This window comes from Limulus polyphemus, unplaced genomic scaffold (genome assembly GCF_000517525.1).
Source record: "Limulus polyphemus unplaced genomic scaffold, Limulus_polyphemus-2.1.2 Scaffold50, whole genome shotgun sequence".
NCBI lineage: Eukaryota > Metazoa > Arthropoda > Merostomata > Xiphosura > Limulidae > Limulus > Limulus polyphemus.
This window is the reverse complement of record NW_013665660.1, coordinates 683,464-698,412: the sequence shown is the minus strand read 5'-3', so window position 1 is coordinate 698,412 and position 14,949 is coordinate 683,464. Positions and strand designations below refer to the sequence as shown.

General features: G+C 29.3%; 1 protein-coding gene across 4 annotated transcripts in view; it reads left to right on the top strand.

Annotated features, from left to right (window-relative positions):
• The window catches only part of LOC106463113 (RNA-binding protein 39-like), an 80,722-nt gene that overhangs the window by 63,942 nt on the left and 1,831 nt on the right, over window positions 1-14,949 (top strand). For all 4 annotated transcript variants that reach the window (XM_013923087.2, XM_022390682.1, XM_022390678.1 and 1 more), the window contains 7 exons: window positions 2,122-2,239; window positions 2,873-2,965; window positions 5,360-5,557; window positions 9,184-9,249; window positions 11,780-11,984; window positions 12,442-12,574; window positions 13,017-13,201. In XM_013923087.2, the coding sequence (XP_013778541.1) occupies window positions 2,122-2,239; window positions 2,873-2,965; window positions 5,360-5,557; window positions 9,184-9,249; window positions 11,780-11,984; window positions 12,442-12,574; window positions 13,017-13,201 (998 nt within the window). The remainder of the gene's footprint in view (window positions 1-2,121; window positions 2,240-2,872; window positions 2,966-5,359; window positions 5,558-9,183; window positions 9,250-11,779; window positions 11,985-12,441; window positions 12,575-13,016; window positions 13,202-14,949) is intronic.

Genomic DNA, 14,949 nt, shown 5'->3' with positions numbered 1-14,949 from the left:
TAAAATGGCTGAGAAAGCCACTAGGGGGACATTTTTGGTTATTCATGTCGTATATAGAAGTAAGTGTATATAAGGGAGCATTTCCAAAAATGGAAAGAGGTGGGCAGGGTGCCACTGTAATTAGATTTATTACATGAGCAATATCTTAGCAAATTTAAACGATAAGAGGCTCTTATCTTATATCCTAGCTTGTCAGTATCAATAATTTAAGTTTCTAATTCATTAGAAACTATAGACTTTGTGTTTTGACATCACAAACATCTAATTTGAACCAGTGCTGCATTCAACATACCATGTAACATACAAAAATCAATGTTTATCTGTGTCTTTAATATTTGCTTTTAAATTAAGAAATTGAGTAATATATAGTACTAAAACTTGAATTATAATGTACAGTTTGATACCAAACTTATTGACATATATTTATGAAATAGTAGTTCAGTAAAATTTTGAATGTGAGTCAACAAACAAGATGATATGGCCTTTCACCCGTGACCCATCTGAAATGGGTTAAATCGTGTTTCACAATTAATCCTCATCTTTTTGTGTTTGACCTTCCAAAGTATGTGAGAAACACAAGGAACATTTTAAGTGCAAATAACTTCTTATTGCATGGCTTTGCAATGATTTCATTTACCCAAGCAGGGCTAAATGAAAGACCCATATCATATTCTAGAAACTTCAATCTAAGAACAATGGATTAGATCTCAGTGAAAAGAAAATATAGACTACATTAGACTTCTCTAAAATAAAACTCCTATTATAAGAAAAATAATTCCCAAGGTACCTACAGAACAGTCACAATTGTTTCACTTTTGACAAGATGAAAGAAAAGGATTTGTAATATGAATCACAAAAGACATTCTTGAGATAACTTGAAATTTTAATAACTTAAAAATTTTGAGGAACATGTTTTTTTCTGGACTTTACAATAACAATTTATTTTGAGTCTGTTTCAACCATTAAGATTTAGCTATTCTATAAAGTGCTAAGAATTAAATGTAAAAAATCATAGGTAAAAATGGACAATTTTCTAGTTCATATCTCGAAGTTATTTTTAAAATGTACAATTTAAAATGAACTAACAAAGTTAACATTCTCTAACCTATAACTTTATTTTATATATATTAAGTTTTACTTTTTAATGTATGCTTTAGGTAAGTGAGGTACATAGTGTTTTGTGGTTTGTTAGTTTACTGTAGAAATTAAGTGCTTCCAAGTATTTATTGAACAAAGCCAAGCAATTTAAAATGATCTATGTGAGAAGAATTAACTGTAGTATTTATTACTTATTTATTACTGCTAAAATCAGTCTCAGTGAACTCTGATTTAACTTGCAGGTAGTACTAATAATTATAATAAAAAAATTCAATTTGTATTGGAAACTGTAAGCTTTAGTGAATTCGAAAGTCCTATGGAGGAATTAAAATTTTAGAGAGTTTGAGATATTTTGGCTAAATCATAAATTTTTAATGAATGGGTTGGATTTAAATATGCTATATTTTACAGTTACTTATTCACAAGTGTCTATTCAACAGTCTCTGTATGGGCTTGGTCATTTTGACTAACTTTGAAACCACCATGTAACCATGAAACTGAATGTATTATAATTTTTAATGTAGCAAGTAAATTTGGAAATCTTTTAATAAACATTACAACTCTTGTACACAAAAGAGCTGATTTTTTAATTAAGTATTTTTTACTCAAGATTTGTATGTGAATTTATGGAAGTTTTACTTTGACTAGTCTGAGTACAAGGTGATATTCATGTTAAGATTGAAAATACTTTTTGTCGTCTTGCAGTTTTCAGATTTCATTTACGTAACCACAGTTTTCAGATTTTATTTTCATAATGTCTCAAACCTCCTAAATGAATAGAAAAAGTTTTTTTTGAGTAAAACTATATTTTATCTTTTATATTTAACACGCATTGATAATAAATTAGTTTAATTACATTTTGAATGCAACTGTGTAAAAATATCATGACATGCTCAATTTTACATATTTTTATCTAAAGGGTTAAAAGAGTTGTTTTAAATGTACTTTTGAACATGCTATAAACCTTTTTCTTTGTTGGAAGCAGTATTACATTTATATATATATGTGTTTTATTTGGCACAGAGAGCCAAATGAAGAACTCAGTCCAGAAGAGAGAGATCAAAGAACTGTGTTTTGCATGCAACTTTCTCAGAGAATTAGAGCTCGAGACTTAGAAGAGTTCTTTTCTGCAGTAGGAAAGGTAATAATTTCTTTAAGAAGCAAAATGCTTGTTAGGGATTAAGTGGAGCAAATGTAAAAAAGTTTTGAGACATTAGAATATGTAAAACAAGCCTAAAGTAATAATAGGAGTTATGTTAATTCAATCATTAGTGTGTGTGTGTGTGTATATGTGTATTTTTATGCCATGTTTATGATAATTAATAGTTGATTGCCAGATCTAGTTTCTTAGCTTGTTCATTTAGCTTTGATTACAGATTTTTCCACATTTTATTCCATAGTCAATAAAAGATTGCCACTAATGGTGTTATCTGTAAAATTTGTCACATCTTTAATTTTATCTTTGTTGGCACCTTCATATTTTAGGTTATTGTATTAAATATAAAGATCAATATAGACTTCAGTATAATACCTCCATTTATTATTTCTGTTACTGCCAAGTTCCAACTAGATGGTAATGTATGGTAGTCAAATTATTTTTTAATAGATCTTTCTGCTTCGATGTTTCTACTGATTATCGTGGTTTAGTTCATCATAATCAGTGGAATTTCAACTTAATATTTTTGGAATATTTTACTCTTTTCTTAGTTTGTTTTTTTTCCAGTCAGTACATAAATGTAACTACAGCAAGCTATTTTGTATTTATTTTTTATAGGTACGGGATGTAAAACTCATCATGGACAACAAAACAAGAAGGTCCAAGGGAATTGCTTATGTAGAATTTCAGTTAGTTGAATCTGTTTCATTGGTAAGTTTGAGTAAGGAGATAAATGTGTTTTTTTTTTGTTTTCTGGAAGCTATATTTTAGGGTGAAAATAGATTATTTTTAACAAGTAAATGTTGTATACCTCAAATTCTAACATACATTTTATTGTTGTGAAAGGTAAAATTGATGAGATTTTATCAACAAATCATTTTTCTATGAATTGAGCAATAGTAAATATACTTGTAACAATAAACTGGTATTCTTTTACAAAAACAACCCGATTTGTCTTCTTGTTGTGTTACTGACTCCAAACTCTATTTATTTTGAATCTTTGTCTTGTTTTTTAGTGTTTAACCAAGTAGATATTGATTATTTAGAAAAAAAATATCTTCACTCTGAAGTATATCAGTACATTTTTCTCTTCTGTTGAATGCATGTTGTATGTTATGTTACTTTTCAAGTGATTGAATTTGACTAATAAAGTCAAATTGTATAACATTAATATTCATTGAGGAGGCAGCCTTCTAATTCTTACTAGTTAGAGGGGAAATGCTATACATGCAAGTAATGCTTTAACACAAGTAGATATTTGCACAATAAATATTTAAAAAAAACATAAAAATAGTTTTGATGTTTAATACCTTATTGAAAATAGGACATCAACTCTAAAAAAGAGAGAACTTTTTAGTTGAAAAGTGGAAATTGTTCTGCCTGTTTCATAGGGAAATAATGCACTATATTTATTCTTAGTACCTGTATTTGAGTAATCTCTGAATTTGGGCTGTTATTGTACTTCAATGTAAGTTTACTTCCTTTTAACTAATACAGCTATTACTTTAATCCTTTCTGGACTGTGGAGTGTCAAAATCAACCACTGGTCTTTTACATTCTCACAGTGAAAGTACTTAACCAAACTGCGTGAAAGTTGGTACAATCATTTTAAGTTTGGTCTAGAGTCTGGTGAAAAACAATTCATAAAACTTCATTTAAACCTATGGTTAATGGTGGGGGGGGGGGGTCAATGTGTTCATGCCACGACATTATACAGAGTTCCATTCAAACTTTAATTAAACAACTTTATTATCAATGTTTGTAAATAAGCTTGGCATCAATAAATAGTGTCAATTCAAATTTTTATATTATCTAAGTTTTCATTTCTTAATTTTAAAAGGAAATATATAAATAAATTCTCAACCTGCAATTTTCAGAGTCATGACTTAGTGGTACTGTGATTTCTCATTTATAGGTTTTTTTTCATTCCTTACAAGTGATTCAGATTGTTAAAACAATTAGAAGCATGTGCTGTAGATACAAACAAGCTAGAATATAAATTTTTAGCATCCTATCTTCTTGATTTACTGAGCTATCTGTATACTTGTTCAACTGACATTGACACATTCCTCCCATACTCTTTGTCTTTTAAGTAATCCCTTTTATTTTCTTTCAAATTATTATTGGACATGTTTATAACCAATAGAAAGATCAAATTGTGCACTGTAGATCACCTGTTTTGTTTGAGCCATAAAAGTCGGTAATTTGCCATCAGAGCTCAATGGGTTTGGATCTGAGAAGTAATGAAATTCTTTTAGCTTATTTATAGGTTAATTAGAAAGCCATGTAAATTACAGTAGTTTTTGTACAGCCTAATTTAGTGAATGGTATGTTTTTTGATTTTCTAAAATTTGTATTTGAAAGCTACATGCATTATTTAATTAGAAAAACATGAGCTTACTAAATCATGCATGGAGTGCAAATGGCCTAAAGGCTAAAGCAAGTGCTAAATTTCTTGTTTTTTTTTATTGATATTTATTTTTTTATTAAAATAACTCAAATATAAAAACTAGAAACTTGTTAGGTTAGATAAGAAAACATAAATGGGGAAAAAATTATATAAAAAGTTTCTCAAATTTGATGTAAATGATATAAACACACAAACTAACAAAGATTTATTGGTGTCGACGGGCCTCACCTTTCAAAATGGTGTCACCATTATCTTTTTCAGGAATCATGCTATGATGTTTTAAGAACAATATTTTTGGTTGAGATCAATTTATCTCTAGTATTTATAGTTTGTTTTCTATAAATAAGAAGTTCTTGTACTTGTGTGTTGTTTGAATTCAGTAAGCTTAACAGTATATTCAATAAAAAAAGGTTTTGTGTCATCTGAATAGTTTTCAATCGCAGGCCTAGCTTACCATGACCCACCATCCAGAAAGGGTTAAAGCATATTTTTATTATGTGATCCGTATGGTCTCCTTGTGTAGCGAAGACAAGCTATTTGTCATTCACAGGTAGGTGGGAAAACTGAAATTTAAATTGTTTATTGAAAATATAATATTTAAAATGAAGTATATTTATATAATTTTCATTTTCTGTCTTTTAAGGTTTGATGGAAGTATTAAAGTTTGAAATAAAATTGATTGGTTTTTCTTTCAGGCTTTAGGACTCAATGGGCAGAAACTTCTAGGTGTACCTATAATTGTTCAACCTACTCAAGCTGAAAAAAATAGAGCAGCAGCTAGTGCAAATAACCTTCAGAAGGGAAATACTGGCCCAATGAGACTCTATGTGGGCTCCTTACATTTCAATATTACTGAAGATATGCTTAAAGGAATTTTTGAACCTTTTGGCAAGGTTTGTATATTATTTTTATAACTATTTACTGATTATAGTTCAGGTTAGACCTGATAAAATTAGATTTTATTTACAATGTAGCTAATTTATTGATTGCATGTAGTTGAGTGGATCAAATTGACAATAATGCTTTATAGCAGAGAATGTCCAGGGTTCTCACAAAATTGTATTTACAATTTACACTGGATGTCGTTTCCCTTTATGAGTGCAAAGTAATTTTCATGATAAAATATAAATACTTTTCTTAATCTGAAAATTTTCACATATCATTTGCATAACCCATAAAACCTCCTAAATAAATATCAAATGTTTCTTTCAAGAAAACCATATTTAATCTGTTATTTTATTTACCCTAACTTTATATGATTTGACCGACCTCATAACCAACATAAAAAAATAAGAAATAATTATAAATTTCCCCTATTTTCTTTCTGGAATGACTACAAATTGTAATAGAAAACCACAATTGTTTATCCTAAGTGGCTTAAAACTTGTAACATTATAAATGTATTTATACTTAAATTTTATTGCCCTTTGAACCGTGTCTAACAACTATTTGTGGATATAAATTGCAAATCACTTGTCAAACATGCAGCTCACTTTATGGTATCGTATTATATAACACACAGACTAGTCTGAGTATATCTCAAAAAGTTATTATTAATAATAATAATATTATTATTTATTTTACTTTAGATGACCAAAAAGTTTTCAATTTTTACATTTTAGTTACTTTTATAACAATAAAGAATAAACATGAAAAACAAGAAATAATGTACTTACCTGGATTTTTATTTCTTTGCTCTTGATTGTCATGAAATTTAACCCTACTTTTTTAAACTAATTGTACTATTGCATTAAATAATTTCTGTTTAATTAAATAATTCACCAAAGAACACAGTATAACAACATGCAAAAAGGAAACAATGTTTCATAAGTATTACAGTTTTTCTAGCTTTCTAACAAAAGCCATTAAAAATTCAGCTAAGCTTTTTGATGCGTGTCCTGTGGGGATAAAATTTGAACTGGAAGGAAAATAGACAATTCTCTATACAGACAATAAAGTAATATAATACATCATTTGATAGAAAAAAAGACTTTGGCTTTCTATTGGTTATAAATAATATAGTCTTAAATGTCAGAGAGAATTATTGGCAAGTTCTGAAAGAGAGGATGTGACAAATGGGTGTGGCAAGAGGGGTTTGTTTTTTTATTTTATTGCTCTGTAACTAAATAAAATTGAGTGTTATGTAAATTATGCTTTGCCTGAACATTGAAAACATTATAATGTATAGTTTACATTAAATTTTGTACTTCTTGGAGTGGTGGTAAAATAATTAGAGAAGAGGGAAGACAGAGATAAAAAACATCACAGTTCTCATACTAGGGAAGATTGAGAATTTTTGAAAAATATTTCCTTATAAAATTTAGAACTTAAAAATTAAATAGTATCAGACTTTGATTTATTATGTATGTTCTAATGCTGAGTTTATTTATATGTCTTGATAATAAAGTAGTTTAATTAAATTTTGAACAATTGTGACATGCGCACTTTGACCTATCTGAGGCAAAAGGGTTAATCATGTGGTACTTTCACATGGCTTTATTTTCATGCAATGTATTGTCACTGATGAAACTTGTTAGAAGTTGATTGTGGACAGCTGTGTGAAAACTATGCTGTTTAGTTTGTTATGGTACAAATTTTGAAGCAAATTATTTGTGCTCGCCTTGCATATGGAGTGTTTTGAGGTGCATATTTAATACCCAGAGGGTCAAATCTTATGCATCCCAACACATACACATGCATACGGGACCTGAGAGTTTGGGTTAACTAGAGCCCTGATGTCTTTAGGTTTTAGTCTTTTTTTATTAACTTGCTTTCCAAAGGCATCTTTTTCTGTACATGTCTCAAGGCTTTTGTGAGTTACATTCAAAATTTAATTAAACTACTTTCTTTTCATGGTATTCCAATAAATGTAGCATAAAAATGTAGCTAATAGTCCATATTTTAATATTATATAAGTTTTAAGTTCTTACTTTTATGAGACAATATTTAAAAATAATCTAGAATTTCCTGTAGCATGAGAATTGTGACGTTTGCTATCTAGGCATCCCCTTTTCTCTAATTTATTTACCTTCCCTCCAGAAAGTACAACATTTAACATAAATTGCTCGTTATAATACCATCATTGCTCAGGCAAAGCATAATTTTCATAGCCTTCAATCTTATTGAGTTACAGAGCCATGAAATAAACAATCAGACTGCTTATGCCACACCCACCTGTCACATCCTCTCTCTCGGAAATTACAAATAATTCTCTAAGATGTTCAATACTATATTTTTTATAACCAATAGAAAGCCAAGGTTTTGAGTTATCATATGATTTATTATATTGCCTTGTTTTCTATAAAGGGAATTGTCAATTTAGCTTTCAGTTCAGGCTTAGTTCCCACAGGAAGCACATTGATGAGCTTAGATGAAGTTTTTGTTGCATAATTAGAAAGCCAGAAATATTGTCATAGTTATGGGACACCATCTGGTTTTTGCACATTATTATTTTGTGTTCTTTGATGAATTATTTAATTAAATAAAAAATTATTTAGTGTAGTACCACTATTAGTATAAAAAAGTAGGGTTACGTGTCATCGACAATTGACAGAAAAAAAAAGACCAAGGTAAGTACTTTTTGTTAGTTTTTCTTTTGTATTCTTTATTTATTATTATAAAAGTAACTAAAATGTAAAAATAGGAAATTTTTATGTTAGTTAAGATTAGATTATGTGAAATAAATAATAATAATAATATACTAAAAAGTTTTCATAAGGTATGCTCAAGAGTAAGTTGTGCATAATATAATTCGATAGCATAAGGAGAGCTGCATGTTCACAAAGTTATTTATAATGGCATGAATAGTAGTTAAACAGAGTTCAAAAAGCATTAAAACAATAAAATTTAAATATAAATAGATGCTTACTAATATGAGTTTAAAGCTATTTAGGAGAAACAAATTTGGTTTCATATTACAATTTGAAGTCATTCCAGAAAGAAAAGAGCAATTTAGATTTGGGGGGGGGGGTCAGTCAAATTGACCAGCCTTGTATAAAGTTAGGGTAAAGAAAACAACTCAAGCATAAAATTTTACTAATAATCTTAACGTGAAAATCACTTTACTTAGACTAATATAGAGAAATACTATGTATATTCATGGACAAATCTTTAGTAAAATTACTTCAATAAAACATCTGATTTTTGAAGTAATTTTACTAAAGATTTGTAATGTGTACTAAAAGTCTGCTAAATTTTGTGAAGATAGAATGTACTAAAAGTTATAGTATTGACATTATAACGAATACAAAACGGTTACTGAGTTCTTGGCGAGAGAATTAATAGTCAAGTTATACAGTTCTAATGATGTATTCAGATATAAAAAATGTTAATGTTCTAGATTTTTAAATATCACAGTAATAAAAAAATTAATATCTTGTATCAGTGTTTATCTTTACAATTATATAGTGTTAATGTATGTAGTCTTTTTATGTTAGTAGGAGTAGAATCTATGGTTGTTATGTGTAGTTTTCCAACAACAATTAGTAATTTAACTACTAAGTTTTAATGATATTTTCAGATTGACAAAATTGAACTCGTAAGAGACACAGAAACTGCAAGGTCAAAAGGTTATGGATTTATTACAGTAAGTTTTCGGTAATTGTTTGCTAAGTGTCAAGAGTTATATCATGTACTTAATCAAAGAAACTTGTTGTGTTTTTTACTATCTGATTAGTTTTATTTTTTCAAGTTTTGGATAAACAAAATTTGGGATAAGTTTCTATTTTTTCATATTTTTATAGAAGATGTTCTATTAAAGTTACTCATTTTGTTGTTTCTATTCTTATTTGACATTTTAAAAATACTAGTTTTTATCATCCCTGTTGCAGGCTTAGTAACTTAGTTTGGTTTTAATTATCTCTTTCATGAACAGAACAAATTATTTTAGACAAAAATTTTGAAAATTGTTATAAAGTGTAAAGAAGTGAAACATTTCCTTCATCAACTAGAAAATGATTATCTATTGCAGTTTCAGAAGTATGAGTTGTAGCCATATGGTTACAGAAACTTTTGACTTAAACATATGTATTAAGATATCTAGAACTTTATCTTACAGTTTAGTTGAGGCAATGCCACAATCCCGTAATGCCGGATTTGGTTTCTTGTACATTTTGCTCTTACAGTGGTTTTGGGCAAAAGCTAACTTCCTCTTCGTAATTCTGGTTGCTTGATGTATAACACACTGTTTACGTATGGTTGGGGTTGATGAGTATATGTAATATGGTCCACATGCCCTAGTCACTATGTTTATGTTACAATATATTTGTTTTTATTATTTTTGATCCTCAAACTCCTAATGCTGAGCATGGGTTATGGAACCTCATCTGTCCAGTTGAGGTTGTGTATATACTGATTTGGTTTATATTTTTCTATGGATTGCACTTCTCTGAACAAATTGCTCTTGTGCACATCCTTTTTTTCTGTCTGTATCAGATTAATTTCCTACTTCAAGGGTGAAGAATATACCTGTTCCAGAAGTAATGTGGTACCTCACAATTGTGCTTCATTTTAATCTTGGAGCACACCCATTCATTCTGGACAGTCGCTTTCCACTTGGTTTCAAAATTGTGTGCGTAGTCTGGCCCCTTCACCTTTATACTGTGGGATTCTAGCTTTGTGTGGAGGTAAGACCGTATCAGAAGTTAATATTTTTTTTACAATAAAAATGTATTTTTGATAGGTACTTACTTCTGCTTACACACTTCCCACCCTTCTTCCCCCACTGCTGATGTTCTTTTAGAGCTTGCCAATACTCAAAAGTGGGGATTGTGCAGGAATACCAGAGAGTGCTAGCTGCATCAATATAGGTGGTGCAGTATTATTGGTGAAAACTAGTCACATGATATGTACATGTTCAAAAATGTTGCACAATTGACGGGGTATACAACAAATTTCACAAGCTTATTTTAACATCAATATATTATCAAAAAATATTTTTTATTTAATTACTAGTGTAAGATAATTAACCAAATTATATTGCCCTTAATTGTTATACTGATACTTAAGTTTGTGCATGGACAGCAATTTTAGATAGAATGTTATAGTATCGTGTTTTTTTACTGATTTTATTAGTAGTAGTAATAGTACTTAGTCTACTGTATCATTATTGCTGTATTATTTATATGGCATTTTATTTCTTATATTATTGTGTGCTAAATTTCGGAAGAGGAAGCAGATTTTACTCTTCCCACAGCTTGACAGCCTTATTGTTCAATAATGTTGTCATTGTCAAATATGGGTGAAACCATCTGGATACATTCCAGTAATATTACGGAGTGGAATTACGTATAATGTAACATGGCCTTTTTTTACATAGAACTAACCATTTGAAAATCTGGTTATGAATAAATATAGCTTTAGTTAAATTGTCCTTTATAATATATGGAAAAGGTAACTTCACTCACCTTCACATTATGTACAACATGGAAACTACACTTTGCAACACACTTTCAGTTTATTTTCAACAAAATGTTAAAAGCTGTTAGAAGGTTAACCTTTTTTCTGCTCAGTAAGGAATTATCTCTTAAATGATTACTGTGCCCAATTAAGGTAAGCTTTCAAAGTCTGTCATGCATGAATTACATTATATAATAAATGTATTCAAATGGTAACAGTATTGACAAAGGGTTAAATCATTTTTCCTACTAACTATCACTGTTGTTTCTGCTCATTGCCACTTTTCACAGCCAACATCCATCATTATAATACATATTGTTACTGGATTATCATTATTTTTACACTAACATATCTTCAGATTTTATTATTCCCTCTCCTCCTGATGAAGAAGTAGTCATTTTCTAAAAGATGTGGGATATCAAGCATTACTATGTTCTTTTTTTACTTCAACAACATTAATTTTTTTTAATGCTAGAATATAATGAAAACCAGGAGTTACTTTAACCTTCTCTTTGTTGTTATTAAAATAGTCATCATCAAATGTTGAACTAATTCAATTCAAAATTTAGCTAAAAAAATATCAAGTTCTATCTTTTCCTTATTGTAGACCAACAGAAAATTGTGATGCTCTTTAATTTTCAGTAAGTTGCTATTCTATTATTCTTATCATAGAAAAAATTAGATTATATTTTTTATGGATTGTGCTCTAACTTTTTTAGTTCCGTGATTCAGAAGATGCCAAAAAAGCACTAGAACAGTTAAATGGCTTTGAATTGGCTGGTAGACCAATGAAGGTGGGTCATGTAACAGAACGATTGGACACTTCCCAGGGATCATCATTTTTGGACAGTGAAGAATTGGATCGGACTGGTATAGATTTGGGAGCCACTGGGAGACTTCAGTTAATGGCAAAATTAGCTGAAGGTTAGGGAAAAAGACATCTCTTACTACTCATAAATTTTAATGTTTTTTTTTACTTTAAAATTTAGTAGAGAGCATAATTGCTTAACATAGATGTAGAAGAAGTTATGAAGTTAATTGCTTGTAAATAAAAATAGTTATTTAAAGCCAATTTGATGGTCATTCGGTAACTAAACTATTAAAACATCAAACTGTAATGTGAAAATTAGTATTAAAGCAGTTTTATGTTAATTTATTCTTTAAACTTCAGTACTTAAATAGAATCTACATTTTATTACATTTGCTTTCCTAACAAAGTTAGCAAAAGTATATGATATGTTGTAGTATTTCATTGTTTTATTTTAGTCCAGAACACAGTTTTAGTCAATTTTTGTTGCTGATAAATTGGCAGTTTCAAGTTATAATATTAAACTTATTAAAATAAAGATATATTGTATGGAAAATGTTTATGTATTTGCAGGGACTGGATTTCAAATTCCAGAAGCAGCAATGTCAGCATTACAATTACACACTGCTAATGCTGCTAACAGCCAATCTGCTCCACCTATAGCAACCCAATGTTTCATGCTTTCAAATATGTTTGACCCTGGAACGTAAGTATTGCATGTACACTTGTTTGTCAGTCTGAAATTATATTCCACAATTTGGTTTGTGTAATTTGTTGTTAATGATATCTAATCTACAAAATCTGTGAAAAATTAGGGTTTTGGTGTTGCATTTATCAAATACTGTAGTTTTCTAGAAACTTTTCTATGCCAGTGTAAAATAATCTTATTGAAGACAGTAAACAATTTATAATTATAGAATGTTTATGAACCATTATTGGACATTTATAATTTTTGCTTAAGCATTTGTTCTAACAGTAATTTGTTTGAAAGTTCATTGTTAAATGCCTTTTTTATTTTGTGTTTTGAGAAGAACTATCTATCCTACCTGGAATAGGAATTGTTCCATTATCTTATTCTTAAAGGATCTGTTTTGCTGGTTTATTTAAAGTGCTACTATTTAATTATAATTATTGTGTGTTTTTAACAGAGAATCTAATCCATCATGGGACATAGAAGTTCGTAATGATGTCATAGATGAATGTAGAAAACATGGTGGTGTGTCTCATGTATATGTGGATAAAGCATCACCTCAGGGAAATGTCTATGTAAAATGTCCTACTGTTGCTGCTGCTGTAGCATCTGTTAGTGCCCTTCATGGACGGTGGTTTGCAGGTAAGAAACTGGTGTACAGAAATAGGCTGCAGTAAAAAGTTTGGTAAACTTGTGTAAAGCTAAAGTTATGGAATAAGTACTAGTACGAGTAGCTTCCCACTTATCAGAAGTGGAAGAACAGATATCTTGTGTCATTGACAACTTTGTTGAATGGACGGCAATTGCCTGTTGTAGAAACACAAGTGTGGAGGACGACGTTTCAAAAGTCTTCCGCCTTTTGTTTTCAGGTCCAAGACAAAAGGTGGAAGAGTTTCAAAACGTCTTTCTCTACACTTGTGTTTCTACAACAGGCAGTTGCCATCCATTCAACAAAGTTTCATCATGAATACTCTGCCTGAACAATCTATCAAAGAATTGACAACTATACTTTGGTTGCAGCTTTTCTGCTGCTTAATTAAGAACACTTTCTAGTATTAAATAAATTATCTTTAGGCCACTTAAAAAGAAAGGTCACCTGATTTTGAAACACTTGTTTTTTTTGTTTACTTTGTTGTTCTTAAAACATAATCAACCTCAATTTTCTGTATATGCCTGTCAGCAGCAATAGCAAAAAAGTGCATACTTTGAGTTGAGAAAGCAATCTATATACAGGGATAAAAAAATGTGCACATAAACATATAAAATAATATAACTTTAATAGACACTGCAAGGTAGATAAATATATTTAAGTATACATATCTAGTATTTAAAAATAATAAAAAATTAATTGACTGATCGAAATTTTTCAGGGAACAACTGAGAAATAATGTTTACTGGCTTCCAGCCGTTCTACAATCAAGTGCTTATAATCAAGAAGAATTTTTACTAATAAAAAAATTATTACAGAAAATATACCTAGAATTTAAAACAAGACAGACAGAAAAAGCCAACAACACTCGATGAAAATCCATTTTTAAACAGTCTAATATTAAAAAAGTCAAACGAAATACCTTTTGTTATTATCTATCACTGTAAACTCAGGAACATGTCATCTTTTCTGAAAAAAACAAGATTTATATCTACTACAACTAAATGATTGTCTAAGACAAATTTTTCTTCAAATTCCCATTTTTTTCTTCTAGAAAAGCAAAAAATTGTAATGATATCTTTGTTTGTGAAAAGGTAAGTTTACAACCCACCACAGAATTGAAACATCATCTTTGTAATAAAGCTCGTTGTCTAACATGAACTTTAAAAACTACTGACTCTTTTTTCAAACAACTGTGACTAAAAACACTTTAAAATTATTAAAGAAATTACTTGCATATTCCAAAACACCATTTATCTCATACAGTATAAAAACTGCAATAATCAATATGAAGAACAAACCTCTGTGTGTTTCATCAACCATAAATCTACTATTAACACCCTCTTTCTCAACAATTCAACTAACTGATTCATTCTATTAACCCTATCATGACGGGTCATGTCAAAGGCCATGTCATTTCGTTTGTTGACTTGCATTCAACATTTTATTGAACTACTGTTTTATGAATTTATGTCAATAAGTTTGGTATCAAATATTAGATTATAATTCAAATTTTAGTATTATACATTAGTTAATTTCTTAATTTAAAAGTAAATATAAAAAAAACCCAGCTAAACGTCTATTTTTGGGTGTCACTTGGTATGTTGAATGTAGCATTGGTTCAAATTAGATGTTTGTGATGTCAAAATACAAAATCTATAGTTTTGTATGAATGTGAATGTTTGATGTTATTGTGTTAATATCGTTCTTTTCACACAAGATTTCAAACGATAAGGTAAGT